The 16,024-nt window shown below is 43.2% G+C and overlaps 1 protein-coding gene across 9 annotated transcripts in view; it reads left to right on the forward strand.

The window, feature by feature from the left end:
- Positions 1–364: 364 nt before the first annotated feature.
- Positions 365–16,024, forward strand: part of LOC147628185 (ABSCISIC ACID-INSENSITIVE 5-like protein 5) — a 72,212-nt gene continuing 56,552 nt past the window's right edge. For 5 of the 9 annotated variants that reach the window (XR_015268062.1, XR_015268060.1, XR_015268061.1 and 2 more), the window contains exons 1-2: positions 365–2,930; positions 9,426–9,497. Coding sequence is in view for 4 of the 9 variants with exons in the window: in XM_086813232.1 (XP_086669358.1) it covers positions 1,755–2,930; positions 9,426–9,497 (1,248 nt within the window). In the remaining 5 variants the exon portion in view is untranslated. The remainder of the gene's footprint in view (positions 2,931–9,425; positions 9,498–16,024) is intronic. The other 4 variants (XM_086813232.1, XM_086813230.1, XM_086813229.1 and 1 more) reach the window with 4 other exon arrangements.

A 16,024-nucleotide genomic window follows, 5' to 3' on the forward strand; every position in this document is an offset into this window, starting at 1 on the left:
TTCATGTTAGTAGACTAAAAGAGGTGCTGGGTGAAGGATATAACTTGGTTTTTGACCGTGAGAATTGAGGATGTATTTGTCTATGTTCCCTATGGACCAATGGCTATTGTGGATCTTAAGGATTGCACCCTTAGGAATGGGATTATTCTTGAGTGGTTGATGAGATGGAGGGATTGTACAGATGTAGACAACACTTGGGAGAATGTTACTTCATTGGCATGACAATATCTAGATTTGACATTTTCATTTTTTTTCTCTAATTTCTAAGCAAGTGCAATTTTACAATCTCCAAAGGAGGGGGGTGGCAATTCAAAAACCATGTATTTGCTTTCCTTATATTTGAGGATAGCCATACAATATTTATGGTTTTAGAGGTTATTTTATAGAACTACTGAAAATTATTTTAGAAAACGTTAACTACAATTAGTGAATAGCGTGTAAAGATCGTGCAAGCTTCTTCTTCTTCATCATTGATGCTTGCGAGGATCGATTGTAAAGCAGATTTGAAGATTTTCAGAGCTTGCTGTCTGTGGCGTATTAGGATCAGTCGGGGTTTTTCATCTCTCCTCCGTCTGCATAATTTTCAAGAAATTAAACAGCTTGCGCTGGCTATGGCGGATTAGCTCGACATCTTTTCTCTCTTAGCCAATTGCTGCTTGCTATGGCACATTAGGCTTTTCCAGAACTAAAAATTTAGGTTCCCCTCTCTTTGTCTGCCGCGTCAGGTATGGATTATTTGCTCCATTTCTGTCTTGCTTTCCTGCAATTTTTTTTTTCTTTCCTATGCCTCCCCTTCCCCCGCCTCCTCGTCCTTTTGGCTCTATCCAACCCCTGCTGCTTGGTTTTTTTTTTCTAAATCAAATTTTAAAATTTATTTTCCTGCCATTTCTCCCCAATTTCTGACATTTTCCACAATTTGATGCTGCTTTTTTCATGTCAATATTCAAAAAAGGCAAAAATTATCAAAATCCAAAATGGTTTTTTTCTCTGCCTTTTTTTGAGTAATGTCAAGGGATCACTAGGTTCTTACCTGGGAAATGTTAAGGGCTCATTAGGGCTTTAAACAAAAAATCTCGAGGAGTGGTCCGGTAATGGAGACTCTGGTAAAATATCAAGAATTCATTAGGGTTTTAAATGAAACCATGGCTGTTTTGGCTTTTTATCTAAAGAATGCTAAGGGTTCAGTAGGGATTTCTTCTGAGAGTGTAATGTATTTATTTAGTGGTCGCTGGCTGTGCTGCCACTGCGGGTTTTCCTTTAGGGCTTGCTTGCAGGATGTCAAGGATTTTACCTGGAAATGCTAAAGGCCCTCCAAGGGTTTCAAAATTGTCAAGGTGGCCCATAATCTTTTCGCCTGCATAAAGAGACCATTAGGGTCTTGCCTAAGTCTCAGGTTTACCTGGAAAATGCTAATGCTTACAAGTGTTTTACATGAAAACTGTTGAGTGCTGATCACGCTTTCAGCTGCAAAAATGTGGCAGTTTGGTTTCACAGGTTTTTCCAATCCGTCATGGATGTCATCACGCGGAAGTATCATTTCTGTGAACATGTTTTTCTAACATACACACAGACATTGGTTTCCATGTGCAGCCAAACACGAACCTCCCTTTAGGAAGCCTTCCTGTGATGCTAAAAAACTGCTTCCTGCTGTCTTCATCTCTGTGAAAGATCCAAAGGTTGTTCATAAGCTGAAGGTGGGCATAGCTTTACAATCCAAAGGAAATCTGGTTTTGTTTCAGAACCGAGTAAACATAATGGTCTTCCAGATGCAATCTCCTTACTTGGGGCAGGCGTACTCTATGGCCTCCGTGAACTCTGTAAGCCCATTTGGTGGCAAATCATCAGGACAGCCCCATCCTTTGTCCTCCGTAAGTAAGGTTGGTGAGATGCCGCTCACAAGCCAAAAATCCATCTACTCCCTAACTTTGGAAGAGTTTCAGAACACGCTCGGTGAGCCTGGGAAAAGCTTTGGGTCGATGAATATGGAGGAGCTTCTCAAAAACATATGGACAGCAGAAGAAGGCCAGGCCATGGCGGCTGCTACGGGAACTGCAGACGTTGCTGGGACAGGTATTTTTAAGCAAGCAAGCTTGCAAAAGCAGGGGTCACTGTCTGTCAGAGGTGCTATAGGCCGGAAGACGGTGGATGAAGTTTGGAAAAGCGTGTATCAGGGACCTATTGACATAGCAGATTCACCGCAATTACTGCCAAAATGGAGAGAGTTGACGTTTAGGGAGGTGACATTGGAGGATTTCCTGGTGAAAGCAGGGATTGTATTAGAGGAAGACACGGAGAGAAATGCAGCACTAGGTGGTTTTTTACCATTTGGGACATCTCCAGGAATGGACAAAAGCGGACAAAATCAGTTCCGAGCCAGTTACGATGTGCTACCAAGCACCATCATTTTGCCATCTACGACAAGTGTACTGCCAGGTAGACTGGTTGACCACCACGAAGGTCTGCAAATAGATGCTACACCAGTATCCCTCCAGCCTGCAGATCTGTTAATAGGTTCATATCAGAATGCAGGAATCCCACAACGACAATCACTGACTTCAGGTCTCGGAAACTCAGGAAAGCAGGCTGGCAATGGCGGCCTTGTTGCACCCACAGGTTTGGGCGGGCTAGGCTCACCTGTTGGAGGAGGGATAGCAGCAAGCCTAAACATGGGTGCAAGTTATGGTGGGTTCAACAATATGTTGAGCTTAGCTGTTCCTACTTGTAAAGCGGATTCGCCTCTTACTCAGTCATCAGATGGTACAGGCACAAGTCAAGGGAACCTGCCGCAATCCCCAGTTTTCCAGTCTGGACTGAATGGGCGTTTGAGGAAAAGATTAGCAGAAGGGCCAGTAGAGATGGTTGTAGAAAGGCGGCAGCGTCGTATGCTCAAGAACAGGGAATCAGCGGCTCGGTCTCGGGCTCGCAAACAGGTCTATAACCTTTTTTCTGCAAGTGTTTTTTCGATTTAATAACTTTAACATGCTTTCCAACCATCCATGTATATATTGCTTGATGGGTACTTCTGTGCATTTTGTATATATGTCCCTCTTATAAAGAGAGTATGTATTCTGGAAATTTATGCACTGAGACTAGGAGGTAGCTTCTTCTTGTCATCATAAGAAAGATGAACCAGGACCAAGTGCAGGCTCAACCATAACAGTAAGTTACCAAGTGTCACATGCATCAGCCTCATGCAGGCTATTCAGCACACTAGGTTTAGGGTTGGCAGAGTTCATGGCATTGGTGACCTTCACCGAGAAATGGACAAGCGGTCATCACCGAGTGAACTAAGGTGAGGGACTGCACGAGTAGACTAGGTGCATGCTTGTGAAGATGCTTGTGAAGATGTAATCCACGACTCATAGGCATTTGGCCTGTAAGAATGATGGGCAGGGAACATATAGAGCAATTATGCGCCCAAGAAAGGAGGTAAACAGCAGCCAAGTATAATAGGAGGAAAACTTGCCCTATAAAAGGAAATTCCTCCCTGCTCCACTCATTTTTTCAGCCCCCAGATTCTGGTGAGAAGCAGCCTGAAACTCAGCAATCAGGAGAAAGTTCCCAATGCCCTCAATTTGCAGTAGTGTGAAGTTCTGGGCGAGAGAGCACACTCAGGGCCGAGGCACATGTTTAGTTTACTCAGCCTTTACTTGCACCTTACACTTTTATATTAAAAAAGGGTCATATAGACTATACTAAAGTTGCAATTACAGTTGCAAATAGGTGTTGGAAGCCCACAGGCAACAAGAGTGTGGCACGAGTGCCAGCAGGAAGCAGAAAGGGGTCGCACCCTCGGTGTCTCGACTCTCTTAAGAGCACCAAAGTGATGATCCTTATTATACTGTCAGGCTGCTGAAGGTACTTGCTTGCCAAAATCCTTATTAGATGCAGTTTCTACATTCATTAGATGGTGTGTTGCACGCACATTTGTTCAAGTCCTAATGCTTCTGGAGGGGAATCCGCCAATCTGTTGGTACATACAGATATGTTCACACCAATTCATGAAAGGAATGGTGAAAGTTTTGTGTGACTCTTTGAAAACAACTTTGTGGTAATTTTTTGTCATTAATACATCATCCTGCCTGCTATGGATGATTATTTGCCCTGTCCATCAGAGTGCTTCCTGCCCATTTACACTGATATCTGAATTCTGTGAAAACATGTAGTCATGAATCAAGGTCCATATTGTGTCTTAAAGCCCCCAAATCTGCAAAAGCTTCTTTGGGCTGTGCTTTTATCTTTTGGTGCGAGCACCTGGTCTTCAATCAAGATACCTAGCGTGCTAGTGGCCGATTTGTGAACTTGGCTTGTTTTTTTGGCTTACTTTCATGCTTCATGGCTGCATTTTCCATCAATAATGCTAAGTATTTCTGCCTAAGGGCTTCTTTGATCCACTTGTGAAACCTGGTTTAGTGGATCACTTTTCTAGGTTGTAGAGGAGTGACAAGCTTTCATACTTTAATGAGAGATCCTATGGGACAAATTTCACAGTGTCCAGAACAAGAGAGGGTCTATTGACCAGTTTTCACACTAGTCCCTCTACGACTTAACTGATGTAAAACCCCAACGGTCATAAAGACGAAATATTTTGACTGACTAACAAAACTAATGAAAGTCTCAACTGTTAGTCTACCTTTTGGGCAAGTAAAAACTCCCCATCTTGTGTTCTATGTGTGCTTTGTCCTTGTAAATCCTGAAGACACAACACACAACCACCTCAAAATTGATATGTGGGCGGGTTGAGGGTTATGATGCGTGGAAAGTATTGATGCCGGCCTCATATAGGGCAGCCATACCCTGGCTTGATGCACAACAGAGAAGAGGGGGCTAGGATCAGGCGGCAGGGGAGAGGAAAGGGGAGTTGGCCTGTAGTAGGGCTTGCGTGGGGGGAGAGCACATAAGTAGAGCATGCGGGCTGCAGAAATCTGTGTGCAGAGGTGAAAGGAGGCGTGCACAGGCAGCCAACCCCTATCTTTGGCGGGTTCATAACATCCAGAAGGGTATGTGCATGAATGTGAGATGTGGGTGGGATTGGTCGTTGTGTGAACAGGCCGCTAGGAGGAGGAAAAGCAAGTGCTATGCTACTGTGGGCGGGCTTTCTAAAAAAAGCCAAGTCTGTTTTTTTTGGGGCCTAAGTAAAGGGGCGCCCATCTTTATAAAAAATGGCCTGTTTTTTTTGAAAGAAAAGCAGTGGCCATTAAAAGAAGAAGAAGAAGCATGGACAGAATATTATAAGCGCACATCATATACGTTAAAACCATTAAAAAAAAAGACTCATCTCAGTGATCAACGTGGGATAAAACAGTTGGGGAGCAGATAGAACAATATCGTAGTCAATGTCGGGGCACGAGATCCTGTTGCCTGAGCACAGCACGGGGATGGCCCACAAGATCTCTCACTGGGCTAGTACCAAATCCAACGTACCCCAAGCTTATAAACAAGGTACACAAGTGATAAGTGTAGATGATGAAGTTTATGATGTTTAGCAGCAGAGTAGGTGGAGTAGAAACAGCCCAAAAAGACCGTACAGAGGTGTACGGACCAGACCAGGTCCACGTGGCAGCATGGCAGCCGCCAGACGGTGCGGAACAGCAGTGCGGCAGCGGCAATTGGCATAGACAGAGTACGGCACAGTTCCGTACAATTGTACAGATCTGTACAGCGTATGGCCGGTTGATGATGGAAGTCGGTAGCGGCATTCTGAATAGCAGCAGGCGGCAATGAAATAAGCTCCACGCTTTGATGATGATGATGAAGAGAGGTTCATGCTTGTTTTATACTGCCGCCTGCGGGGGGTGTGGGGGGGGGGGGGGGGGGTTCTTGCTTTTCGCCTAAAAGCTAGCCATGCTTTTGTTTTACTTTTTGTTTTTTGTTTTCCTCTTTTTCACTTTTTACAATCAAATATTTGAATAAGGCCAGCTTTTTTCCAAGTACTTTTGTGCTTTACTTTTCCAACTTTAAGGCCTTGCTTTATGGCCCTAGAGTTGCTTTTTGAAAAAGCAACTTTTGCTTTTTGGTCCTGCTGAATCCCCTCTTGCCAATGATGCTTTTGGCTCGCGGTCAACTCAGTTTGACTTTTTTTTTTTTTTTTGCTTTTTGACCGAAACTGATGCTTCTTCATATGCAAACCTTATGGTCCATGTTCCTATGCCTTCTTCCACGAGTCTAGTGTCGTGGCAAGGGTTCCATCATATGATAAGTGCTAGGAAGGCCAAATAATTACATTTCCTCCTCTCAACTACGGAGTACAAGTGTATCAAGCATATCCATATGTTCCAAGTACTAGCCCCATCTGGTGAACTTGTGCATCTAGACATCTCCCATATCTGTGATGTCATCTGCTCATTTGGTAACATCTCAATGCGTTATCTTTGACCAATGACTTTTACGGTTTTTCTTCATGACCTGTCACATGAGTTAGATAAAAGAAATCCATTCTTACCTCCTGCAAAAATTAGATACAATGTAGTCAGCAATCAAGTACGCATCATTCGCGTTTATTGGGTATTCCAGGCGAGGTAGCCTGGAGCCAGTGGACTATCACATGCCATAAATCCAAGCATTGTCCACGCATAAAAACCAGCACCTAAAAGTCAAAGAAATTCAAACATACATCAGTATGCAATGCAAATGTAAAGATCCTCCTGTTCATAGATTGTCCTGTCATGGGTGAGCATCTGATCTCATTGGAAACCGCTCCTGAGCTATCTGGCTCTCCAAAGAAACCGCTCAGTTAATCATAATCACTCATTTGGGCCATCTGGTCACTATGACCGCCCGAGTGTTCACCAATACAGTCATTTGGGCCATTTGGTCTCTGGGACCGCCCGATTGTCAAATAGTCATCTGGGCCATCTGGTCACATTGACCGCCCGACTATCAAATCTAACACAGTCATCTAGGCTATCTGGTCACTATGACCGCCCTACTGTGAAATCCAAGGCATGTGGCACAAAGGCCGCCCAATTGGGTTATCTGTCATCATTGCCACCCAGATACAAATCTCGCTTCTTGCATCATCTTGTATGCAACCGACCCAAACTAGAGCATGTCCAATTAACCATTACATAAGCAAAATAATGATCAATTACATTCGAGTATATATATACAATGAAGAGGACTAGAGATACAATCCCTTCCTCTTGAATCTGTCGTGTTCTCAAGACGTCTATATCTGTACTTCAAATACATTTGGACCAACCGCTTTCTCATAGGATCGAAGTATCTCTGGATAGTCTTGGAAGTACTCCTTTGGCATCCATTTCGCATCCGATGGCGAAGAATTCTTGAATTTCGAGAGGAACTTTCTAACCACTTTTTTTCTTCTTTTCCTCATAGAATGAAACACAATCTGTTTTGGTTACAAAATCTCTTCTTGCTCTTCCACCTCTGGTGGATCCTCTAATACGGACTCCTCTAGCGGTGGTCTTGTATATGGTTTCAATAAACTCAAATGGAAGGCATAATGTATCCTTCAATGATCTGGAAAGTCCAACTGATAACATACATTGTTGATCTTCTTTGTAATTTGAAAAGGTCCATGGACCATAATACCTAGGAGCAAGCTTTGGGTCCTTGTGCTCCTTGGCTTTAGACTTCTTAAGTCTTGCTTTCTCGAATCTCAACAAGACCCAATTCCCTTCTTCAAATGAGACCTTCATTCTATGCTTATCCGCAGCTTGGCTTGAGATGTCTCAATAGCCTTTCGAACCTGTGCAAAAGCTGTATCCAAGTCTGGAACAAACTCATCCACATGGAACACCTTTTCTTTTTGCAGCAACAACTGAGTTAAAACCCTTGCTTCTTTCTTCTCTTTTCCATCTCTCTTACCCATGGCGACACCCCAACCTCTCTTCTTTACCAATGATTTGTCAGATCATGAGCGGAAATGAGAAGAAACAGGGAAAGACATTGGGGAACCCAACCATGCTCATGCACATGAGCAACATACAGTAGTGGTGGAAGAGGAGATAGATGTGGTTGAGAAAACTTACTTCGATATAGAGCGAGAGCAAGGGGAAATGTACAATGTGCAAGGAATGGATGATTAAAGTGAATATGAGGAGGCCCCTTTTATAGTGATGTAGGGAAGTTGGCCGACTACCCATATAGCTGGCTCACAAATGACGACCTACAAATGGAGGGAAAATATGATAAAGCTCAATAAATAGGTAGAACCTACACTGAGATGCACAATATTCTAACAATGTGAGATTCTCTCTTGCTTAGCTTGGCAGCAGGTTCATGGCTTCCAAGTAGTCCGAGAATATCTACAGGTACGTTTGGAAGAACTCTTCATCTAGCCATATGGCTTCATGAGTGCATCAATCCTTGAACTTCATGTAGAATTGTCTTTGTCCACAAGACTGGAACCATGCTTCCATCTGTGGAGGAGAATCTGTTTGGTCTTGATGACTTCGGCTTCATCAACCATCTGGCTAGGGTTCATTATTAAAAATTTAATAAATCCATGGATATTGGCTATTTATGACTAGATGGTTATTTTATAGCAGCAATATTCACTGTATAAGTGACTTATGGGTTATTATTATTATGGCTTGAGAGTTGGTATGTGCCTAGACCGAGAGTTGTCATACTCGTGTTGTGGATATGCGGATCACAAAGAGTCTTGCCGAGGGCATGTACGGGCAGGCACTGGTGGTATTGTACACCAGGGCTGACTGGCATGGATTTGTGTGGGAGTGAGCCCTATCTCTTGGATCGGCCCTTGGGGGAGGTGTGTGGGCACGGATTGTGGTTGGATGGTGAGCTTGCGTGCACCCTCTACTAACATTGTGTTTAACCTGAGTTTTAGGGTTGATCCTATACCCTCCGTGGCTAGTGTGGGAAGCTCCAGGGAAGTTCAAATCACATGCGTAGGTGGCGAGAGGCTTTCTTACCCACACGGCGCTAGGGACATTTTCTTTCTAATCGGGATTGCAAGATCATTTCGCACTACAGGTCGCCTGTTTGGCTTCCCCCCCCCAACACACACACACACACACACACAACTCCGTTGCATGAGTTAGTTCCTTTCGAGAGTGGCCAGGCATGGAGGGACTACCCTCCCCCAGATTTTCTTCACCTCATTTGAGGGTTTTGAGCTTGTACATGTAGCCTATGGTTGTTTGATTGTAACTAATCGAAGGATCTTTTCTCCGGAAAAAGAAAAAAAGAAAAGGGGAGATCACCTCTCCCATCCAATGGGTGGGGAATCTGCTTGTAAAGACCCTTAGAAAGCAACTTTTTCGTGCAAATCAAAACATGTGATGGAGGCATTTCTTCTTCCTCTCTTGTTTTTTCAAAAAAAATAGCTCCATGTTTTGATTTGTAGAATAATTAGGTAATGCAATGTAGGTTTTCAAGGACATATTGGCTCATGCATGCGGAGTACTAAAGGCAAGATGATGACTGGCTGTTTTCAGGCGTACACAGTGGAACTGGAAAACGAACTCACAGAATTGAGAGCAGAGAACACAAAGCTAAAGCAGAAGCAGGTTGTATGTACAAAAAATCTTTTAGCTAACCTTCAGAATGATTGGTAATGCATGTATGTAGCTTTTTTTCTTTTAGCTAACCTTCAGAATGGTTGGTAATGTATGTATGTTGCTTTTTTCTGTAGAATCATCATATTGAAAATACTCTTTTTCATTTTTAAGTGCTCTAAAAAATAGGTGTTAAAGCTTAGCAAGCATATTTTTGGGTGCTGAATTACCCCCCCCCCCCCCCCCCCCCCCCCCAACACACACACACAAAACAAAACAAAACAAAAAACACACACAGAGACATACACATAAAAGAAACAAATTTGATATGTGAAATCTAGTTCTGGATTTCAGTTTTAGCACCAATGGAGACAACTGTTCAGGCAAACTGAGCACGTTGGACGAAAGAGCAAGTGTGTCTAAATTTTATACCGAGGAAAGTAGACAAACTTTGCTAGTTGCTTATGGGGCTGTGCTTGTAAGAAAAGGGGAGGGGCTGATGAGGTGAAACATGAGTACGAGGTCGAAATCAGCTAGAGGTTGGAAGGTATCCGAAACCGAGGTGGGTAGTACAATCCAAATTTCTAAGAATATTAAACTTCACATTAAAGACACTAAGTATAGATAGCTTCACCAGTTACAACCACACTCACCGACACTCACTTAATGAGTATAAAAGATTTGGAGGAGTTGACAACACAATGGGTCCGAAACGGGCCGCCCCCCCTCCCCCCCCTATAAATAAAACTTTATTACAGGGAGTATTTATAGATACATGTAGAGGGTACTCTTGCACCGGATCTCCAAGTATCACAGATAACAATATAAAACAAGTTCCACTGCCCAAACCCAAGGCAAGGGGTGTTTCCAGCTTCACACTAGCCTAGTGTGGATCTCACAAGAGAAGCCAAGTCTCACATTGTCTACTATGTGGATCTCATAAGCACTCCCAGTCTCACACTAAACTAGATGCTCTTATGTGTGTGTGTGTGTGTGTGTGTGTGTATGTGGGTGTGGAGTGCGTGTGTGAGAGCATATCTTGATACAGAGTTCTACACCCACTATTGGGCACTGATGACGTTAGTGGGGATGTCGTAGTATCTAGTCCATACTATGCATAATGGAGTTGATAGTTATATAGTCTTGTGGGTTGACTACCATGAGTATATAACATGCACGTTCCTAAAAGGTGAATTTGGGCATATGTTCTTGGATTCATCTAGGTATATAATTCAGCCGTATTAGCAGACATGCAGATTTCACATTGTGAAGTTTTCGTCCGAGTTGCGGCCAGTTGATATTGTGCTTATTCTTTCTATCTTTAGCGGTGCATTTGCCCTATCAAATACTTATTTGCTATACTAAGTCTTTCTATTTGGTACTTCCCTTAGTGCTAGGCTTCATTATGGCTGAGTCTGCCCTGCATCTCCGGAGGTTTGACAAAAACTCAGTACGAAGGACTTTGTGTGAATATATGCTCTTATGTGTGTGTGTGTGTGAGAGAGAGAGAGAGAGAGAGAGCATATCTTGATACAGAGTTCTACATCCACTATTGGGACTTGATGACGTTAGTGGGGATGTCGTAGTATCTAGTCCATACTATGCATAATGGAGTTGATAGTTATATAGTCTTGTGGGTTAACTACCATGAGTATATAACATGCACGTTCCTAAAAGGTGAATTTGGGCATGTTCCTAGATTCATCTAGGTATATATAAACTAGATGCTCCTTGAGAACCAGGCTCATCTAGTCTTCAAACATAAATGGAAACATATATGTGCAGTAGCTCTTTCCAACACATACCTTCCTTTTGGATACTTCTCCTGTATCAAAAGTGAGTTATTTGATGAAGAGGCTTCAGCAGTTTCTACATCTGAATCTTATGAAGGGTTCACCATCTATTTGTGTGTGAGACAAATTGGTGATGTCAATCAGCTGTCTTTCCCTGTTTGTAGTGTGTAAGTGTTGATGAAAGGGATGCTCTGCTGTCCCACTATTTATACAGCCAGTATGCAGTCCAGCACTGTAAACTGCCGTGTAGGAAAGAAGTAAAGGGTGTGACCAGCTGTTTTCTCTCCTTTAGGGTGCAGCTCTGTATGAAACAGAAGATGATAGCACGATGGGGCCTGCCCACTGGTTCAGTCCCCCAAAAAAAGAAGGAAGGATTGACGTTTGTGATTCAGTCCCCCAAAAAAAGGAAGGAAGGATTGACGTTTGTGATTCAGTCCAGCCAGGGAGCCATAATGATGTCCTTCATTCAGCCCGTGTGAGAGAAGAAAGGCGATAGCTTCGAATACCTCAATTGGCTGGCCTGTGAGAGAGAGAGAGCATCGTACGCTTCAGTCGGCTGCAGGAGAGAGAAAAAGAACATCGAACGTTTCTTCTTCGCTTAGTCAGCTGAGAGAGAGAGAGAAAAGTCAGAGTCGAACATTTTGGGTGCAGTCGGTTCAGTCCAGCCCATGAGAGGAGGGAAGGATAGCATCACGCGCATCAGTCCGCCGGTGAGTGTGAGGAAGTCCAGCAGAGAGCAAGCCCGATTCCTCGCCAGCCAGTCATCCCTTCTTCCCCCCACGTCGACCACCATGCTATATGCGTGAGAGGGCTCCCGATGTTCTTATGTGGCCATCGATGCCCTTCTAAGTTTTATTTCAAAATACCATCAGCCTTTGTAAATGACTTAAACTTGGGTGTCCCTTGGAGTGTTCACACCCATTATTAATGGGGGTGTGAATATAAAATGTAACTAAGCCTTAGTCATCATTTTTTTTGAGCTTTTCGACGGCTAGTTTTGGTGCCTACAAAAAGCCAATCGCAAATTAACAAACGACGACATCCAGACAGTCTCGTAGCCAGTAGTTCTGGGCATCCCCAACGCTACAAGACCGAACATAGGCAAGCATGCAGGACACAAAAACAAGTCATGCATCTAGTAAATCTTTTATCTTCGCACATACATAAAATGAAGTGCATATGCAAATATACATTGGAAATCCCCCGTTCTCAAGCCATGTATCTCACTCAGGGGTCTAATCATACTAGATGACCCCGAGCTCCAGTGTTCCCAGTCATATTGGTCACACCTCCAGGCCTACTAGTCACACTAGCATTGCCAGACGTGCTACTGATCATATCAACAAAGCTCTCATCCCTCTGGAAATATCAATCTATCTCATAGGACTACTGATCATATCAGCAAAGCCCAACTACTGGACATCCCGAGGGTAATTCACCAGTCAAACTGGTGTCCAAATGCATAAAAAGATACGGGAAGAATCTATCTTTTCATTTATTTGAGGATACCTTGTTGTTCAGGGAGGCAAATGGTGACAATATCCTGAGGCTGCGGCACCAACATGAGCACTTCCAAAAGTGAGACATTGGGCTTCTCTATATGGATGTTTGAAATGTTCTTATATTTATCTTTCATTGGCTGGAGCGGCATGTTGTATCTTGGCTTGACCAAGATATTGTCACGTCGGGCATTGACCGATGAAAAGTCATGCCTTTACAAAGGGAAAAGGTAATATGATGCCTTCTGTCGTGTCTTGAAAAAGGGGACTTGGTTGAACCTCTTAAGAATGTTTACGTCTAGATTCTCATTGAATAAGAAAGGGGGCTTGCTGGGTGAAATAGGCTCCCAATTCTTGTCCCGAATCCATACACGAAGCCCTGACTGGACCCATTCCCCAAACCTATACCTTTGAAGCCCACCATCCGAGTGTGTGGCTGGTTCTGTCCCATGGGAGTTCTCTCAGCGAAGCCACCATCCGAGTGTGGCTGGTTCTGTCCCATGGGAGTTCTCTCAGCGACTCACTTATATAGGCTTTGTTTAATCACTTTTCATTGTCCCAATAGTTATCAATCCTTCAGGCACATAACATGTGGCCATTTGGTATAGTATGTCTAGCTCTTGCGAAGTGGTTTTCATACTACAAGGGTATAATTTACCAGAAACTTTTCAGCACGCCTTTGCAAGAATGGAGCATCGCATCGATTGCAAGGAAAGCTCCCATTTTTGAGCCTCCATGGATTATGGAGTCTGCACGGTTTAGCATAGGAACAAACACTTGTTGTAGGCGCCCCGTACAACATGGTATGCTTAACAATTAATATTCCGTTTATTTTAGATAGTTATCCCACACTTAAAATAAATGAATAACAAAACTAACTCCAAATAACTCAATGCTGAAATTAATTACAACACATGTGCATTAGATAGCAATACATATTGGAAGTAAAGTTGAGAGACATATGATGGAGCCAGATTGAGGGTTGAAGATGGGCAAACCTCCCCAAGATGAGAATTTATTTCTACTCAATCCAAGTACTTTAGGATTGAGTTCAGTTACAATTAACCTGAGAGTGAAGAAGAAGTAATCTTCACTCTCATAGACCATGCAAAAGTCTATGCTAATGAACATACAAAACAAGGTTGGAGCCGTACGTACGTACGGATCGATCCGTACGTTTTTTTTTTAAAAAAAAAAACCCCCTTTTTGACCTTCAACGTACGAATTTGGGCTTATTTCGGAATTTCGCCTGCAGTGCTCTATTTCGCTCTGTCTCTGCACACTATGCACATTGCAACCAGGTAATTCTCACGCTCTCTCTCGCTCATGGCCTTGGTCCCTCATGATGCATCTCTGTCTCGTACTGTACTCTCTCTCTCTCTCTCTCTCTCTCTCTCTCTCTCTCTCTCAACCGCGAGCGGCCAATACTACATGATTAATCTCGTCTCTCTCTCGCTCCCTCCCGAGTCCCTCTCCCTCTCTCTCTCTCTCTCTTTCCTCCTTTGGAGTATGCTCTAAGCTCTCCCTCTCTCTCTCTCTCTTTCTTCCTTTGGAGTATGCTCTAAGCTCTCTCTCTCTCTTTCTTTGTGTCACACAGCTCCCAAGCAGGTATATTTAACTGTCGTACGTCTTTTGACACATTGCAATATAATTAAGTCATTTCTTGTGGTTCTGACTTGTCGGATTTTGCTTTTCCAGAGGCAGATCCGACCCGTGTGAACATGGTGCCAACCTCTACTGAGGACGACGTGGAGTAGCGTGTCAAAGACGAGCAGGCAGATATTATACGACTCCTTCATAGAGAGTTGGAGAGCATCGATCGCCGTGTCACAAGGTCACGCGCACGGGCTTTGGCGATACCTTTGCGTGAGGAGGCTGCAGATTCAGAGAGCGCTAGACGGAGGAGCATTCGTGGGGGGCGGACTCGGGCGAATGAGGCTGTCACTCTCATTCATACTCAGAGTGAGCCAGGGGATGATGATGTAGCACATGGATCTCATGATACATCTTTCACATCATCACATGTGCCCGTGATGGCAGAGCCTGAGTATGACGACGAGGGCAATGTCCTGACAGATGGGGACTTGCTCTCTTCTGGTGCATCGTCATCATCATCATCTGATGAGGAGTTTTGACTCTTAGATCACGTTTCATTGTGGAGTCTAGACTCTGGACTAGCCCTTATGGGCCTTTTGAGGACATTTCTATGATGTAGTGTTGCAGCTTGCTATGTAGTATGTGTATTGTATTCAGTTTGTTTTGATGCATTTGCAGTCTTTTAACATGGATGAGAGTCGAGACTTTTGTTGTGTAAACACTGATTCATCAGTTTATATAGAGCTAAGAGTGGTGATTGGTGATTGAAGATCGATCTCTGATTGAAAACTGGTTTTGGTATCTGATGTGTGATTGGTGATTGAAGATTGATCTCTGATTGAAAACTGGTTTTGGTATCTGATGTTTGATTTCTGAAGTAACAAGTTTTACAATGTGCGGCAAGGGTTTTGTGATTGCTAATCAAATGTGTATTAGCAAAGACCTTATTAGATTGTCTTGTAGGTCTTTGGATCTTTTTATGTTTATTTTGATATGAAATGCCATATAGATTGATATTTTTTACAATGGTACGTATTTTTACGTACACAAAAATTTTATCTGTACGGAACAACGTACAAATACGTACCGTACATTACGTACACATCAACCTTGATACAAAAACAAGCAAGTATGCAAATGCATTTTCTTACAATACATAGATAGTGAGAAGCCCGAATGGGAGAGAGTGTAATCAGCCTTCTTGTTGATGTAGAGTTGTACAATGGCTGCAACTTTGTACTTGATCCAAAGATGAAGGGAAAAGAGACTTTATAAAGCTGAAATTGGAGTAATAAGAGAGCTGAAACCTCATTTACAGACTTGCTGTAATAATGGACAGCATGGGAATGTTAGCATATTCATCCCCATATTCTGCCCATGTATTGTGTCCATATTTGATCCCTTTTATGGCCCTTGGTTGTGGGTTGGCCACCCCTAATTTTTTCCCATTTTTTGGGTATTTTTCTAGTCGGCTAGCCCTTCATGACCTATACATAGTTTGGCTAGCCTCTTCACTTTTGATATAGCTTGGTCGTCTTTTGTATCCCTCGCTTATGAGACCTTTATGTCTCTTGCTCGGGATTACTTTCATTGCAATATATTCAACATAGTCGCTTCATCTCTCTCTCTCTCTCTCTCTCTCTCTCTCTCT

Source organism: Cibotium barometz, chromosome 19, assembly GCF_041138505.1.
Source record: "Cibotium barometz isolate CiBa-2024 chromosome 19, ASM4113850v1, whole genome shotgun sequence".
Classification (NCBI taxonomy): Eukaryota; Viridiplantae; Streptophyta; class Polypodiopsida; order Cyatheales; family Cibotiaceae; genus Cibotium; species Cibotium barometz.